Here is an 18,094-nt window from a genome sequence, read left to right as displayed (position 1 = left end):
CATATCACACAGAGGTTAATATGCAGATGCAGGAACCAAAACCACCTTCATTTTGACAAGGAAGCACAATACTTCAGGTAGCATACAGAAAAGCACACTAGGCAACAATTAATGAGCATTTGTCTAATGAAGTGGCTTCTAGTGGTAGAATGAGGCCTCCATGACTAATTAGAAAATATTAATCTGCTTTAATCAACATTAAGAAAAATGAATATATAAAATAATGGCTTAGAAAAATTAAATACTACCTGCAGACAGTACAGAAAATGTTTTGGTAATCATATGCTGCCGACAATTCATCTGATTTAACAAGGTAGAGAGAAAGAAGAACTGACCTCCCGAGGACAGATAATTCTCTTGGGACGTGGTGCCTCTTGTTGCAATTGATATACTGTCAAACACAAAAGTGTACAGATGATTAGAAGACGGCAACATACACAAACTTTTATTCAGATGAGTCTTTTTAGCCAGAGGCTGCTGAGAAAAATGCAAATGTAAAGGATGGCAAATGGAGGTATTCCAGCATAACTAAGTCACTTACATGAAAATCGGTTGTCGACCTGCAAACTACCTAAGTGATCACTGCTGTAACTTTTAGAAGTATTATCTCCTTTTGTACTTGTTATTACATTTCTATACCAGGGAAGACTAGCTAGAAAGATTTATTAGGTGTATCTCAGGGTAACATCTCACTTTTGCATATACCATGTTGTAACAACTCAAGAACAGATTGCTTACCAGTCCAAGCAGTGGTTTTTTGGATAGGCCAAGAAAGAGTTCAGCACATTTGAAAGGGTTTACCACAGTTTTGTAATTTATTTCAAGATTTGCTGGCAATTACTGATGAGCAAGTAAACATTCCTTTCAGAGCAATTACACCCTATTCAAATGGCCCTGGATCAATTTTGAAAATCTTCTGAGGGCTGGAGGAAAGAGACCTGAGGCTAGGGGTACTCGCTGAACCCTGGCCCCCAGCCTCTTCACTGCATGTATTTAATGAGATCCTCTCCTTCCTTTTCCCTCCAGAGCTGTGAGAAGACGCTGACATACAATGACAGTAATCAATTCCAGTGCAGACAGACTGTCTCTCTGTAACTCCAGTAAAAATCCCACAGGTTTGGATTGCCTCCCTTGAGAAAGGCCTTCTGTATGCTGACCTTCTTGTACTTAGATAGATCATGTCGTGTCTATGAATTTTTTTAAAAGACCTAGTTTCTAGAACACAGCTTTTCATAATGCTTGTGAAGCTTTGAATTATGCCCAGAAAGGTGGTAGATTATGGGAGGAACATCAGTGCCTGTAGGTTTGATAAACACAGAATCCCTGTTGCAGAAAGTGAAGTGATAGGTATTACTCTTCAGCAACTTCTCCCACCTTCTGCACCTTCTCATTAAATGGGCCTAGGAGCGACAAAATCTGAGAAGTGGGGAAGTCCTTGGCTTGCGCCCAAGCTTGTCACTCTGGGGACGTGAAACCTTCAGGGGCTTTTGTTCTCTGCTAATGTCAAAATGGAAAAAAACATAACCTCTTCGTTTCCCAACCCAACCTTCACCCCCGGTTCCTCAGAGGGGCACAGAAAGAGGCTTTATGATTTCTTATGTTCCCTATCAATTTTAATGCAAATGGATGTGATCCTGAATTTGTGCTAAGGCTTTGGATTTAACCTGCATCGTTCGGTGCTGCGAGATCTCCCACTACATTTGCACAAGATTCATGGTAACTTGTGGTCTTCCTTACCACTTGCAATTGTGTGACTACGGTACAAAGCCTTACTCTGCTGTGATCAAATGACTTGTGAGAATTGCCAAGCACAGCATGAAAATTTTGCTTCAAAAATCACAGGTCTTTTTTTAAAACTCAGATTATTCTGGAGCCCAATATCATGATTTTAGGGTCCATTTCTGAATGTCTGAAATCTGCAAAACCACTGATTCAGCAAGTTGCTGATGCTTAATACTAAACATATTCATAACATTTCCAGTAGAGAGGATTCAAAATATTGCAACAGCATGATTGCTTCCAATTTAAAGTAAAAGATCTATTTCCCCAATTTATTAATTTCAATTTTAATTGAAAAATCATACTTCATCAAAATCCTAGTTTTCAATCATCAGACCTGTTAAGTATTAACTGACACAGCAAATTAAGCTAGTGGAGCTGTTTCTAAGATATCCTGGGTAGCTGTGGTGCAAAACAGGTTGGTCTGGAGAACACATAGGAAGCCCATCTTGTGATGTGCTGCATTTGTAAGAAATGAGAAAAGCAAAGAGCTCTCTGAAATGACCAAAAGGATCTCTGAGGCTGATCACGCTGGAGAAGCAAGGGTGGGGAGAAGAGTCGGCATTTCACAAAACAAAGGAAGGAATGACTAATAGGAGAGGGCAGATGTATGCAAGACTTGAAAGCAAACACAAAAAACTGGATGCTGATAGGATGCAGTGGGATGAATCAGCGCAGGGATTCATGATGAATGCAAGGAAGACAAATCATCTTAACAACTGTATTTTGAATAGACTGGAAAAGGTTGCTGTCATTCCCAGAGAGGCATGGGTAATTAATCTGCACAGTAATCTGAACTGAGCAAGATACCTGATTTAGAAATACACCAGAGGAAAATGTAGTAAGATTATTACTATACAAATAAATAATAATAATAAAAATAATAATAAGCATATAATTTATTATTATAGGCTGCCTTAAATAAGCAGGATGAGAAAATGGCCCCGAGTAGCAAGCGTGATTGAGATCGTGAATGGTGGTAATCACAGAAAACACCATGAATGGGAAACGGTTTCCTGGGAAAGATAAAGAATTCAGATTTGACCATATTAGCTTTCAGTTGAAAGACATTAAACTGACAGGAAGCCAACCCAGTGGAACTACGGGAGAGAGATGTAAAGCCACGAGATGGAGGGAGAGAAGACAGATTGGGAACAGAAAGCAAGCACTGAGAACCACCAGTGGCACTGTGGTAAGGGACACGAAGCAGTTCAATGGGAGGGTGACAACAGAGAAGAGACAGGAACACAGCTGCCAAGGCCACCCAGAAAAGACACACAGCAAGGCAAGGGTGGTGGAGGTAAAACAACAGTGAAGGCGCAGCTACGTCAAAAACTAGGCAAAGGCAGTATCTCCCAGATTAAGGTATTAAGGAGCAAAGGAGGTGTAACCCTACCAAAAACTGTATTCTTCTCTAGAAGCTTCTCTCCTGTTTCTGCTTCAAATGACTGCTGTATGAAAGCCTGCTAATGGGCTATGAATACTAGTGCAGTATCATGGCTAAGGTGACTTGAGAAAAACGTGCCCTACAGCTAAGTTCCAATGAGCTTAGACACCTCCTTAAGTGACCTCATTTTCCGAAGTGCTGAACATCTTGCAGCTCTGCCCGACTTCATTATATACATTTTTCCAAAGTGCTGGGCACTCACACTCTGGCTGACATTGGTGAGACCCCAGCAGAGTCCAGGGGATGGTCAGAAGTTCAGAACGCATATGCCCCTCACTTGCTCAAATGACAAGCCTTGCACTTCTGCCCTCATTTCCCGCCCCCCCACCTGAAAATCTTAAAATAGAAACCAATGTATAAGGCTATGGTTAACTGAAATAATAGAAAACCACACTTATTTAATACAGTAGTAAGCAGTGACTGACATCTGACCCAAGCTTTTCCAGCATTTGGAACTGACAGGCAGGTTAGAGACAAACTCATTGTCATCATAAAAAAGATGATACTTCAACATAATGATGCATTTTTATTTTAGCCCTGAGAAAATTAACCTTATACAAAGTCAACTGCATGCAAAAAGAAAATGTATTATTACTGCTTATAGAACAGCATCAGACTGGAAGCAGCTTTTTGTTCAGTATCAGATGCAAATGAAATGCACAGTCATAATCCATAAATACCAGACCTAAATGCAACACTGCAATAAAAAATGCAGTAGGTTTTAATTGGTCCTTGAACATCTTCATCGGTTTCGTAATTCAGACAGCTTGCCAGCATTCCTATAAAGTTAACAGAACTTCAATTTAGTATTGAATTTCTAGGAGAACGTTTCTTTGAGATGTAAAGTAACTAGTTAGAATATATCTCTCTCTTTTGTCCTGCTAGAGGATGAGTCTTATCCCATGGGATGAATAAGGGAAATTCAACAATATGTTTTAGAAAGAACTGTCTAATTGCAAAATCTGATCTGCCTAAGAAACAAAGGGATGACATGCAAAAATCAACACTTACTCCTTTTCTGCCAGGGAAGAGGGACTATCATCAATCTCTTCATACTTTTTTCATCCTGCAGTGTGTCAGGAACTCAAGCTTTCTCCTTTAACTCACCTATGACTAGTGTTCAGTGGTGCTCAGTGGAGAGGAAAAATTCCTATCATCGCTTTGATAAGGCAGCAAAGAAACATACTGACTTCTCTGTCAGAATTTTTCATGGAGTTCCTTAGTTTCACCTCCTCGGCTTCATCTTAGGCATTTATCCACATGCCGAGCCTCAACAATATGAGCTGTCCTACTTCTGCAGGATTACTCACGTGCTTAATTAGGAACCTAAGTGCCTGGCTGAAATAAAGCCTTAATTTCTAACAAAACTGAGTCTCAGACACTGTGCTTATTATTTGATGAATGGCAGAAGGCAGGGAAACTTTGTGAGGAGCTGCAGCATGGCATCAGCTGATGCTCTGCTCCTTGCCACATTGCTTCACACAGCGTACTGATTTTAAATAATACAAATAAACACTGAAATGGCACTGACATCACGCTTGCTTAGCACATGCCAAACCCAACAGTAGTAAAAGGAGGAAAAGTGTGTTTTAAATCTTTTTAAACCTCAAGCATCTATGTGCTATAGCTGGAAGTAAAAAATTACTACGCTGTTTCAGCAGTCAAAGAAATTGCCTGGTCTTCACGTGAAGCAGTTAAGAACATTGGTTCTGCCCTAAGAAGGCAGTGCAACACTAGAGCAGGTTACCCACAAAGGTGGCAAAAGCTCCATCCCTGAGGGTTTTCAGGACTCGGCTAGATAAAGTCATGGCTGTTCTGCTCCAGAGCCAGCAACAGTCACGCTTCCAGTGGGAAGCTGGATCAGCTTACCCCAGAAGGCCCTGCCAACCCACACATCTGTGATTCTTATCTTTGTTTCTTTTCTACCTCAGTGATGGTAAAAAGGCAAAAGGCCATTTTGTGTAACATCCTAACATACAGCAGACTACAAAAAGAAATCTGTTCTTGGATATTTATTTGTTGATCTGTTACTCAGGTACAAATGCAATCAAATCCACTGTCTAGATACTGCTGGCTGCTAGTAACTTTCCAGATTTTTTCCCCCAAGTCCCTTCCTTGTAATACGAAATTGTTCTTGCCATTTCTTTTCTTTTCTGTGTCCCAGAGCTACTGGAAAAAGTCTGAAAAACCTTGTAATCCGTGAAACTGATGCATCTAACAATCCTTCAGGAGCAAGTGAGGATCTTCTGCATTAGAAGTGTCTACCTTTTCCAAATACAGCTGAAACAAGCTTGTGCATTATGCCAGAGTATGGCTTGGATTCTGAAAGCTGCTCTACTTTGATCAGCATTTGCCCATGGAAATGTGCAATACTGTTCGATTTGAATACTTTGCCTGCATAAACAGGAAAATCTGCCTTTGTTGAGAAGCTAGACAGATTGAAGCCTTGACCATGATGTCAATAAAAGGCAACACAGTGCACCTAAATTTATCCAGGACTTAAATGGAAATCATAACTATGCAAATTCTCTTAATAGTATGTTAGCAAACTTTAAAAGTTACTAGCTAAAATACACTGAAAATAATTGTTAAATAGACAGTAAACACAAGCTGCTAAAAATGAAATATATACACCAAGTTAAAACTGTGATGAGATGGGACAGCAGATTGCATCATAGACTAATGCTATCATTGGACGTAACCTCTGTAATTAATTTACCAGATTGAGATTTTTCTAACAGAGTAAAGAAGCATACATTACCTAATACTGCAATGAAAAAACGTATGGCTGTGGCTAAGCAGTCTCAGCAGTAAATCTCTGTAATCTTAAACCATTTTCTGCATTTTGGAGCTGTGTAACTTTTTCCAAGGTCGTTCATGCATGGGGTTCAGATGCTGAGACCATGACTTTGTCATTACCATAATACTGGCATCCTACATATATCTGAGTAAAATTATATATTCATATTCTATTGGTTCGTTCTGTTTTGTTGGGTTTTTTTGTTTTGGTGTTTTTTGTGTTTTTTGTTTTTTTTTTTTTTAATTTAAAAAAAAGTTTGCTTGGACTATGTGTAAGCTATCAGGCAAAAGCAACCAAACTTTTTTACTGTTTGCTGTACCAGGGGGGCAACTAAAAGAAGGTAAATAAAGGCCATGTCCTTATTCTCTTACTTTTTAATGAAAACTTCCTGCAAAAAAGGAAACATCTGTCATTTCAAATCCTGGTCTCATCAGAGTCAATGGGAGCTTTTCCATTGATTTTGAGTTAGCCAGGTTCCTCTTCTAAAAAACATCCACTGAAGTGTCTGCATCTTTCCAAGTACCCAGCAAAGTGGTACCACTGGAAATGTCCAACTCAAATCAATACTCTTGCTGACTGTTAAGGAGGTTGTTATACATTAAAAATATTGCAACAAAAAAAATAAGTCTCTAGAAAACAGTGTTCCGAGAAGCAAGTTTTGTAATTTAACGGCATGCTCAAATTTTGGTTAAAAAAATCCCAGTCCATTCTGAGGCAGAATGTCATTCTCAGGTAACACAGAGATAACGTCTTTGAAGTCAGCAAGGTAGTTTAATGTGCATAAAACTGAAGTCAACAAGTTTATTCCAGTCTTTAAAATTATACATGTACATGCACGCAACTATGTGATCCTTGTGTTTTTGTAGTTCCAATTTGGTAATGGCACTGTACTGAACTTGAATTTGCCACAATTAAAGAGATTACTTTTGCTTAGGATTGTTCTGTATCTGAAAACAGAAAAAAAAAAAAACCATCCCTCTGCACCCAAAGCTACAGTTCCATTAATGTTCCAGTAAGGGTTTAAAAATAAAAAAGATCAAACTTAAAGTCCACCTTAAATAAGGGTTTTAAAAGCCAGTATTTTGTCTTAGATCTGTGCTACTTTATTAGAAAATACATTTGGAACAAATAAAAAAGAGCATAAAATATGCACTTCTGCACTGCACTCTATGTAAATGATTTTTCTAAAAGAAGACAGGAAGGTTCAAAGAACTGATAATGGTGTCTCCGACTTCTAAGCCACCACTTCAAAAATCAGCTTCTATTGCTAGGGATCAAAAATACTATTATCTTAAAGTGATTTGGTGACCCATATAAAAAGATAAATATACTCAAGCCTGACCTTTAGTAAACACATGAAGCATTAACCTCCACCTCTGGAATCCTTCCTGAAAATCTCAGCAGAGAAACCATGAAAACCAGGATTTACACACTTGTAAGGCAACCTGGAGAGTCTGGCACCCATAACCCTGCTGCGCTTGCTCCATGGAGACCCAGAAAAATTCAGGTTTCGCTGCTGTCCCATACAGTAATTTCTACCTAGTACATTTATGTCTTTTTTCTAAACAAAGAAAGGAAAATACCTAACAGTGACATCTTGGTAAGGTACTAAGATTATTTAAATTTCTTGTATACTCACAGTATGATTTCCATATTGGAGGCTGGTATTCTTCAGCATCTAAAATAGAAGTAAAAAGGAGAAAATAATCAGTCAATTGGCCACTGGGTTAAACTGTCAGCACACATTTTTCTGCTAAGGGACCTCAGTTTGTCAGCAAAATTCACATTTCTTTCCCAAGAGAGATGCTAGCTCATTTACAGTACAGTGAGAGAGTACATCCCTACGTGAGAGAAGAATATACACTTCAACCATATTGGATCCAATGTGCTGCTTCCATGTTATGCAAGTGCGACAGGAATTAATTTCTTAACAATTTGCATATAGTTTCCTGACTCACCAGAATTTTTAAAATAATTAACTAGACTGGTAACTACATTATTTATTTACTTTACTTGGCATAATAAACCGACAAATCACTACTGGTTTTCAATCAGGCTTCTAACCCCACTATTGAGATCGCAGAATGAGCATCAATGAATGACATGCGCTTTAGCTAAAAAGACGCACAGCTCAGGCTGGACACCGATGCACAGATCCAACAGTTCCAACAATGAGATTCAATTACATTTCTTGAGCCCACTAGAATACAGAATTGGCGTATTTTCCAGAAACTGCGGCAGCAAAAATAATATTAAAGGTTAAAAAAAGGAAAGACTGCAAAACCTGCAATTGGAAACAGGCAATTACTGCCCCTGTTGACTGAAAGGGCACAAAAAGAGTTAGTATCTTCTGTTAGTGCAAGAGTTATACAATGCTGCTGGGCAAATTTTTGGCAGAAGGAGCAGAGCTTCTGGGTTTAAACCCCTAAGTTTGTAGAGCCTGAGCTAACTTTCCCCAGCCTGGTGTTGAAGAGCCCAGCAAGCAAAGGCATCTCCAGGCTGGGACGCAGACAGGCACAACTGGAGGGCACAGCGCGGGTACGGTCCCACGCCACGGGGAGGTTTCCAGCTCTCTGCAAGAAAGGCTGTTGCGTCAGCCTCCAGAAAACCCAGCAGAGGCCAAGCTTGAGCAGTAGGAGTTAAATAAATCACCATACACCAGCCACAAAGGGTGGGGTACGAGTACTAGTTTGGCTCTAAACTGCCGTGTTGCCAAACACTTTTGAAGAGTCATTTATGGGGGTATGTCATTAACCTCCTAATACTGTGCAAGTTAATTAAGGCATTTGGTATTTACTAAACTTCTACTTAAGTTATGCTAATGCAATTCAATTATAGTTGCATAGCTCATGCTCCTTGTCTATTTATATACACACAACCACTTTAAATATATCCCTGCAAAAGTTTGTTTACAAGGAATGCTAATCATTAACTACCATCTGCCACTTTTATCTCTATTGTTTTAAAAAAGGATAAATCTAGCAATGATCATAGTTACTGCCTCAAATAATGCCCTGTGACAATTCACAGACACATTGATAGGGAAACCCGTTCAATTCCAGTTTCAACTGTATCAACTTCACAACTTTTGCAAATTCAAAATGTTTCCAGACTGACAGAGTTATACCATGTGGTGGCAACCCAAGAGTAATTAGCTTGCAAGTTCATTATACAGAAGGATTATTTTAAATTATATGACGCTATTCATGAGACCAGAGAAATTTATTCATGCCACAGCCAACTAATTTTTTTCTCCTGTCACATTATAATGGTAATATATGACTCTTTTTTCCCCCTATACATCTGTTGCTCCACATAGTTTACCATAACACCATAATACTGTGAATTAAATTCTTCTATCGTACTTCTAAGCTACTGCAAGAAAATTTCTGAATTTGTTTGTTCACTTAGTATATTCTTCCAATAGGAGAAACATCGAGACAGTGATATAGATCCGATTATTTATACTTCTGGCTTCAGAAAAGGAAATAATAGTGGGAGAAACTATGAAAAACCAACAAGTATCGGTTGTTGCTTTAGTATGCTAAAGTAATTAGAACAAGCACAGTAAACTGAAGAGTGAAAGCTGATCTACAAGTAGCATAAAGTGCTTCATTAGCTTGAGACAGACTGATGGTGTGGAAACGCTGCAGCCTAGGTGGAGAACAATCATCCAGGAGATAGTCATAAAACCAAACTCCTAATGATTACGTTAGATTTGTTACGGTTATGAATCTGTCAGCCCAGGAAAGAGCGGACAGAACCATTCCTCAATAGCTAAAATAATTCTTAAGGGCAGCACGCTCGGAGGAAAACCACGGGTCACCGGCTCCACATTCACCCTTACGAGGCACTGCAACACCCTCCGTGATGCCTTCAGCTGAGAACACACCCCTAAACCACAGGGAACAAAAATCCATATAGGCGATTGCATTAATACCGTTTATTGTCAAGCTACCATGCATGACAACTGATGGCACCCATTTGTAGAGAAACAAAGAACAATGAGTTGAAATACAACCTGGAGATGGAGGTCATGCTTAAGGACCAGCGAGATGTTTTATGGAGCCCAGGTACAGTCCTCTTGCTCCTTTTGTGGAAGGAGACCACTGGGCCATGTACAGCCAAAGATGCCATTCAACACAGCTGTGGGCGTGAAAATCAGCCTCAGGCCAGCAATTACCACATTTGAGTCACCAGAGAAATACACTGACTCTCCTCCTTGTGTAATACAGTCTTAGGACTCCCATCCTGAATGACTAGATCAGACTAAACTTCAGCCCTTTGTAAGTCAGAAGTTAAATAAGACAAATCCTGCCTGAGCAGACTGGATTACTATTTGCCCTTTTTTTCAGGTTTCTGTTCTGCTTCTTTTTTTATTAGTCTTCTTTTATTATAAGGTAGCTCTACTCGTTAAATGGTGCTCTGCTCTCCATCATAAACATATGATGTTATGTTTAACATAAAACATAAACCAGCAGATTCACAGAAGTTGCCAAAAAGTTTTGGTGGTCAGGTCAGTTACTACTTGACACCTCAACTCCCACAGCTTCTGCCTTCAGTTCTACATGCGGTAATGGTCTCAGCAAGGACTCCAGACCCCAGTTTTGAGTCACTTAGCAAAAATCAATCAATCAGTCAGACTCGGCACAAATAGCAATGCCCTGCATTGATCTCTCATTACATTATATTCCGAATATGAACTTTGATGATAGTGCCTATCACAACTGTGATTGGCAGCATGGGAGAGAGGGTTCACTGAGGTACCGTTTGGTGGCAAGATGGGTCTCTCCTATTGCTGTTTTCTTGAAGGGTCCACACTTTCAACAGTGACTTTCTGTCTGAAACAAGAAACTGAGCCAGTGAAGGTTGAAAGCAGTTGTCACAGGAGAAACTCAGAGCACAAGATAGATGCGTATCAGTTCTGAAAAACTCAACAAAATGCCCCAGCCCACAGCTGGCTATGATGCATACACCTTTCTGAGCCTAGAGAGACTCACTGTAAAAGAATTGCAGAAAGTCCAGTTTAGGTCTTTTTTCTTATTTTGATTCTTACCAATACTGTATCAGAAATGACCTTAGCAAAACCAGAAAACCTAAGGAGTACTTGCTGGAAAGGCTAGAACTGGCAAAAAAAGCATGAGAGACTTCCACAAATAATATTACAGGCAATACTGTGAACTTAAAGCTTTGAAACATACCAGTTGAGAAGGTTAATATTTATTAGACCTAAACAAGTAACTAGAAATTAGTTGTATGCTGAATGGAAAGGCAAAAGGAATGATGCATGCTGACTCCTGGGGAATATTACAGCTCCCAGAAGGTTTCCCCCTGCACGCATAATTGACATGAAAGGATACTGGGGAAAATTGCCAAATCAGCAACGATACTTTGGAATTGGAAACTGGGAGTAAGGAAGAGCAGGCTAATTCTTCGCTTTACTCTCCACAGAGTAGAGAGGATGAAAACCATCTCAGGAATAAAATATTTTCATAAAGCTGATGGAGCACTGTAAAGCTGAATAAGCTTAAAAAGACTACAGTAAAGGGAGTACTGAAAAGTTGGCAAAGCTTTAAGCAGCCAAAGAAAAAGTAAACCCACATAAGGTGGGGTTTTTTTTAATGAAACATGAAGACAGAGGACAGTATTTCTTTAAATAATGGGTGGTAAATGGTTAACACATTACTCAGAGTCATTCTTAAGCAATTTCTGAGCAACGGGCTTACATTAATTATATAGTAGATAAAGTTATCCATGGACTTCAAACCTTGTTCTTCATTGCGCCTGGCCCTGTACCAAAGGTGACACATTTCTGGATGTAGTTGTGAAAGACACTGGAATGACTGAATTGCTTTTTAGTACTTTCTTGTACTTTGTGAAGATGATGACGTAATGCCAGCGCCTGTGGCTTTGTGCTACCAGCACTGGGACTGACCTAGCTAAAGCAGGTCTTAATAAGATAGCGACTAAGCTAAAACTGATTCTTCTGACTACCAAGACTGGTACTGCAATAGAAGGAGGAAACTCCTGATTTACAGGAAAGATCACAAATTACGTCACTTGAATCCAGTATTTCTGACTTTAAGTGGCATTTCTAATTATAAGGGGAACATTAACAAATATCCGTACTGTAGCTAGATGCCATGTCCCGTTCTAGGTATTCTAAAAAGTTTTAACGATCCCTATGGTAGTAAAGAGTTATGCAGACTAGTAGCAGGACAGCTACTAAAGGGGGACTGACATTCTTTGTTATTTTCTTCATAGTCACTATGAAAGAGATTTTTTTTTTCCTTTGTCCATACTAAAGGATAATAAAAAATATTCTGCAGTTCACCTCAGAAGAACTGCTTCAGCCTGGATATTCTGCCACCATTGTCTGAAGTTCAGACTTCCTTTCCAGTAACAGCTAATTTTAAAACTATGACCTGTATGTGCAAGACACTTGTATGTGAAGAAGAGCCAATTTGGAATCTGCTTACTAGCAGCGTGCAGATAAATGATTCACTGGATGAACGTCTAGTTACTAATTCTTTCATCTTCTATTATTATTTTCAGACCAAGAGTAATAACTTTTAGTATTTGAATGCCTTTTGTATATTTCATTTAAAAAAGATTATTTTACAGTTTTACCATATACACTTTTCACATTTATAGCTTTGTTTCCAAAACATTGTTAGCGTATATTATTAAATACATTTTTATTAATCTTAAGCATGTAATTATATATATAACAGTGACACATAACTGTTGAGTAAAAGGCTATGTGAAAGATAAACAGTGTTTGTACTCTTTAGGCACTTACATTTTTCTTCATGCAGCCAGAATTACATTACACAATGTACTACAATGGGGATGGACACCACAGAATCGTGGAATAGTTGAGGTTGGAGGGCACCTCTGGAGGTCATCTGGTCCAAACTCCCTACTCAAGCAGGACCACCTACAGCCAGCTGCCCAGGACCATGTCCAGATGGCTTTTGAACATCTACCTCCAAGGATGGAGACTCCATAATGTCCCTGGGCAACCTGTGCCAGTGCTCAGTCACCCTCACAGTGAAAAAGTCTCCTGAAGTTCAGACCGAGCCTCCTGTGTTTCATTTTTGTGCCCGTTGCCATTGGTCACGTCACTGGGCGCCACTGAAGAGAGCCTGGCTCCATCCTCATTGCACCCTCCCTTCAGGTGTTGACACACATCGGTGAGATCCCCCTGAGCCTTCTCTTCTCCAGGCTGAACAGTCCCAGCTCGCAGCCCTGCCTCACAGGAGAGACGCTCCAATCCCTGCACCATCTCAGTGGACCTTTGCTGGACTCCCTCCGGCACGTCCATGTGGAGCCCAGCACTGGACACAGCACCCCAGGTGTGGCCTCGCCAGTGCTGAGCAGTGGGGAAGGATCACCTCCCTCAGCCTGCCGGCAGTACTCCTAACACAGGCCAGGATACCATCAGCCTTCTTCGAGGGAAGGGTACATTGCTGGCTCATTTTCAACTTGGTGTCCACCAGGACCTCCAGGTCTTCTAGACCGGCAGTCCCCAGCATATATTCGTGGATGGAGATTAAAGTGACAGAGCAATAAGGTGAGTTCTTTGATAAGGCCAGTTCTTTTTCAACAGGTAAACCATCACTGCATTATTTGATTTCCACTCTATGCTTAAAACGTATGAATTACAGAAGCTCATTTTCATCTTACCTGATGGCTAATCATGTGGATGGTGAAGGGCTATTTTCATTTATTTTGCATATATGTATATAGGTATGCAGAACTACCTCACATTGCAGTCATTTTGCAAACTATTTTAAATAGGCACTTTTTCCTGTTTGACTGTAATTTGGCATATACTTTTGGGCATTATGATTACTTGTATTACATACAGTAACTGTCCTTGCAGACATGTCTGACTACACTTTGAGAAAGAACATTCTTATTTTTCAAGTTGCAAAAAAATCATACTGTCAAATGAGCACCTCTCTAAACCCTGAAAAGTCACTGTTTCTTTGAAGAGCAAAATTAATTCTCTTGCAGTTAATAATTAGCGAGGTAGCTGTTGAAACATTTCAGTGTGTCAAAAGCTCTGTTTAGTGTTTCATTCAGAACGCACAGTTGCTCATATTTGCCAGCTTTATCGCTGAACTTTATTGTCATCGGTACATGGACAGCTAAAATACGGAATGTGACTCCAGCTTTTGTTTTAATGAGGCACTTCACTTTCAGCATGGGGCACAGAAACAGAAATGATCAAATTGTTTATTTGCAACATAGTTTATAATTGGTGTATTAATTCAGATGATGAGTGCTTCCCACTGTGCTATTGTCTTTTTTTAAAAAAAAAATCAGCAATACTGTATAATTTAAAATGTCAAAAAATGCTCACAAAAGGGGTGGAGTTGTCTCTTGCATAGCAATTAGACTGAAACAGTAAGCTTTTAATAATCACAATATAAACTGACAGCTATTTTGGATCTTTTGCTTTTGCCTACCATCAACTTGCTATTAGAAGCCACTGCTGTAAAAGTAGTTCATTTTGTCCGTTCTATGAATCAAGAGCCTTTCCAAATTGTGCTATCTCCTGCTTTTGCTTCAGATTTCAAAACGGTATCTCTCCACTAATAGACAGGTGGCCAGTCCATGGATAATTTTGTTTAATGCACACACCTGTTTTACTAAAATGCAGATGAAAGATTGTGCAAATAAGTAAATTTAATAATCTACAGGAGTCATCAAGTATCAAAAAAAATACAGCTGTGAAATAAGTTAATTATTAGGGCCCAAGAGATCACAGGAGATGCAAATTATTTGAATCCACAGCTAAACTTGTAGACCAAAGCTTAAGGAGCTGTGTTTGACAGTTGGTGAGTGGTATTCAACCAGCTATGACCACCCAATTGGAGCAATAACCTATTTAATTAAAAAAATCTGCCTTTCTATTCTGCACAGATTTAAAGAGAATTAAAAGCCTTGAAAACACCATTCAAAATTTGGAAGTGGAGAGAAAGAATAGGGAAGGCTCTCAATAGCCATAGGAGATGTGTAAAAGGGAAGGGTATTTGTATAATTCTAGTTCTAGAAGTCTCTTTAAGAGACTAGTCATTCTTAGGGCTACTGCGTGGGGGCCCAGAAATAGAATTAAACAGGCTCTTCCAGAGAGCAAATCCAGGAACGTGACAGGGGTCTAAGTAAGCTGATGCAAATATTCCCAATGCTTTAAACATTTCCTAGGAAATCTGTAAGATTTAAGAGTGTAGAGGGGTATTCTCACTGCCTAATGTTAGGCAGGTAGCTCCTTTTTAATGCCGAATCACACTGAACCTATTTGACCTTGGATGGCACTTAAGATCCTCCATGATTCAGGTGCTTTCAAACATTTTGTTTACAGAGCAACAATGAAGAATTTCCTCATGCAAGTCATTAAAGGTTTGTGTCTAAAAACTAGAAAGGTGGACAATGAAAAAAATCACAGAATATCTCCTTCATGCTTGATTGCCAAAAATCTGATTAAGTTAATAGCTGCCATTAAATTTAATCTGGTCACTAAAAATTATGCCCCAATGCTTGTTACCGTTCTCTATTTTAACACTAATGACAGTGTAATTAAAATGTAACATGGTTACTTTTACATTTTCATGCTTTTAATATATACACCAGAGCTAACAAGACATTAAAATGGTACAAACAGGGCTCTGCGTGACTGAGACATTGACATTTCTTTAGTAGGAATAAACACATGACATAAGTTAAATCACATCACATTAGGAGACCAGCTATCTTACACAGATACACTTTAGCTTCTAACTAATGACCAGTTAGTTCCTGGCTAACAATCAAGACCAGATAATCAGTTGGCATATATGAGAATAGCTCCGCTGAAGTAATTTTATCACTGTGCAAAAAGTGGCAATGCATTTCCAGTAATTTACTTATTGCATCCTAAAACCCCATCCCCCAACCCTCCAGCCAATGATCCTTGGACTCAGCAAAGCAGTCCCCGCACTGTATGAAAAAGCACGTGACTGAAATAACGGTAATAATGCCAAAAAATGGCATTAAAAGGGTCACCGTGAAGTATTTCAATTAGAGCATTTATGTTGAAGTAGTTTCAGCACATTCCCTGTTCCAGAAATGCACTCATACATTGACATGATGCCCATTTATCTGGCTTGTCAAAGGAGCCAGCACATTCCCTGAAAACTTATTAACCTTTAGCAAAATCCAAATCATTGCTTTTGGTAACTCTGTTATTTTTGACATGGGTCATTTTATCATCTCTCTAAGCAAGGGTGCAAGTGTTTGCTTTTGACTCTTCAAGGGTATGAGGTAGTCCTAGTCCTCCTGCAGGTGACTGTGGAGGCTGTCCAACAGCTTCTCTGGATAGAGAAACAGAATTATTTTTAAAGGGTACAACTGCAGCCTCCGAACCAAGTGAAACCCGGTAATTCACCTCACTCGGCAAAGCCATGTGATTCAGAGAATTTACATCGGTAACTTACAAAAATCACAAAATCCGTTGTACTTGGCACAGGGGCTGCTCATGTACTAGGGACCGCAATGAACTCTGCGGCCTAAACACAATTTCAAGCCTTGCACATCAGAGATAAGAACGACCCTGCCATCCAGAGCACCAAAATGACCTGCAGAAGAATAAAGGTTTAGCAAATAATTAGACCTTTTTTTTGGCTTTCTTTGCAGGTCCTGTAGCATTGCTGCAATATTTGCTTCTATACATTGAAAATATGAAAAACAGGGAACACACCACCCACCTGCAAAGCTTTTTAATCATTCCCACAGCTCTCTGATAAAATTTGAAATAATCAGGCCTTGCAGGATAAGAGGCAATCCTGTACCTGTGTACTTCCCCTGCTACAAAACCATGACATTTTTCTTTTAACTCCATTCTTTGGCGAACAGTTTTATGTGTGTCAATTACATTCAAGGCCAACTGGATTATTCTTTTATGTGAAGTTCGGTTTCCGGATCTTCAGTGAAGTTTGCTTTCTGTAGCTTCAATTTATCTCTTTTCAAAAAATAGTTTTGATTAACTAGTGTCAGCTATTACATAAGCACCCACCTTCTCTTCAGATACACTGCGCAAATGGACGAACACTTCACAAGTCTTTTATATTTCCACCCACCATGTAACTGCTCCCCCAGTACTGTTGTTCCTGCAGTTATTAATTTGGATCTTCTTAAAATTCGGCTCCACAAGAATGTGCTTATGCTGACAAGATTCTTAAGTCTTAGAAAGGTCTATGTAAGTACGCTTTCCTCCCTGCAATTTTAGCAATAGAAGAGTTACTACCAGTATTTAAAATGCTAGAAAACCATAATGAAAACTATTTCCCCTCAGAAGAATATGGTTTATGTATTGTTTCCTTACTCAGGAGGAATTTTAATTGCCTTGTGGAAGTCTGTAATTCTTCTTGAGAGCTTTTTACTACAGCCTGGCACTTTTACAGTTGATAACGAGTTCTTACTGTATCACGTATTTGCAAAATACTTTGTATGAAACACTACAAAATTTAAAATACACTTAGGTCTTCCACAAGTTTCATCGAACTAGCCAACAGGGCTGTGCAAAATATCTCAAAGCCTGGGAACAGGTGACAATTTTGCTTTGCAGCTTGCAACATTGACTGCATTTTCCCTAGAGAAACACTGTTTAATGGCATGTCATATCAGGCAAACCCCATGTCTCTCTAACATTTTCATCGTCAAATCAAAAAAAAAAAAAAAATCCAAACTGGTGCTCATAGGATAGACATACAAATGTCTCCAGTGGCACTGAGTGGAGGGACAGAATTTAGCCCCCCATAAAGTACAAAGGAGAAGGCAACTACAGCCTGGCTAATATCCCGATTTCCTACCTTGCAAACTTCAAAGATGCATATGACACAAGAATACTGTATTTAAGTGTCTTAGAACACATGAAGCTTCTTTCTATGTGATAAATAAATAAAATGAAAGCAGTAATTCCCACGTAAAAATGGATTTTGCTTCTGTATAATCAGAGATAGGGTGGTTATTTTTATATAAATAAATTGCAAAGGAAGGAGAAAGCACGATTTTTCTCAGTA

The 18,094-nt window shown here is 39.2% G+C and overlaps 1 protein-coding gene across 3 annotated transcripts in view; it reads right to left on the bottom strand.

Moving 5' to 3' along the window:
- CHN2 (chimerin 2) overlaps positions 1 to 18,094 on the bottom strand; it is a 163,238-nt gene that overhangs the window by 88,040 nt on the left and 57,104 nt on the right. For 2 of the 3 annotated variants that reach the window (XM_055804653.1, XM_005230668.4), the window contains exon 2: positions 7,666 to 7,704. In XM_055804653.1, coding sequence (XP_055660628.1) covers positions 7,666 to 7,704 — 39 coding nt within the window. Of the gene's footprint in view, positions 1 to 335; positions 392 to 7,665; positions 7,705 to 18,094 lie in introns of all 3 variants that reach the window. The other variant, XM_055804652.1, reaches the window with a different exon arrangement.

The sequence above is a fragment of the Falco peregrinus genome, chromosome 5 (assembly GCF_023634155.1).
Source record: "Falco peregrinus isolate bFalPer1 chromosome 5, bFalPer1.pri, whole genome shotgun sequence".
Lineage (NCBI taxonomy): Eukaryota > Metazoa > Chordata > Aves > Falconiformes > Falconidae > Falco > Falco peregrinus.
The sequence above is the reverse complement of the archived record's forward strand: the minus strand, read 5'-3'. Positions and strand labels throughout refer to the sequence as shown.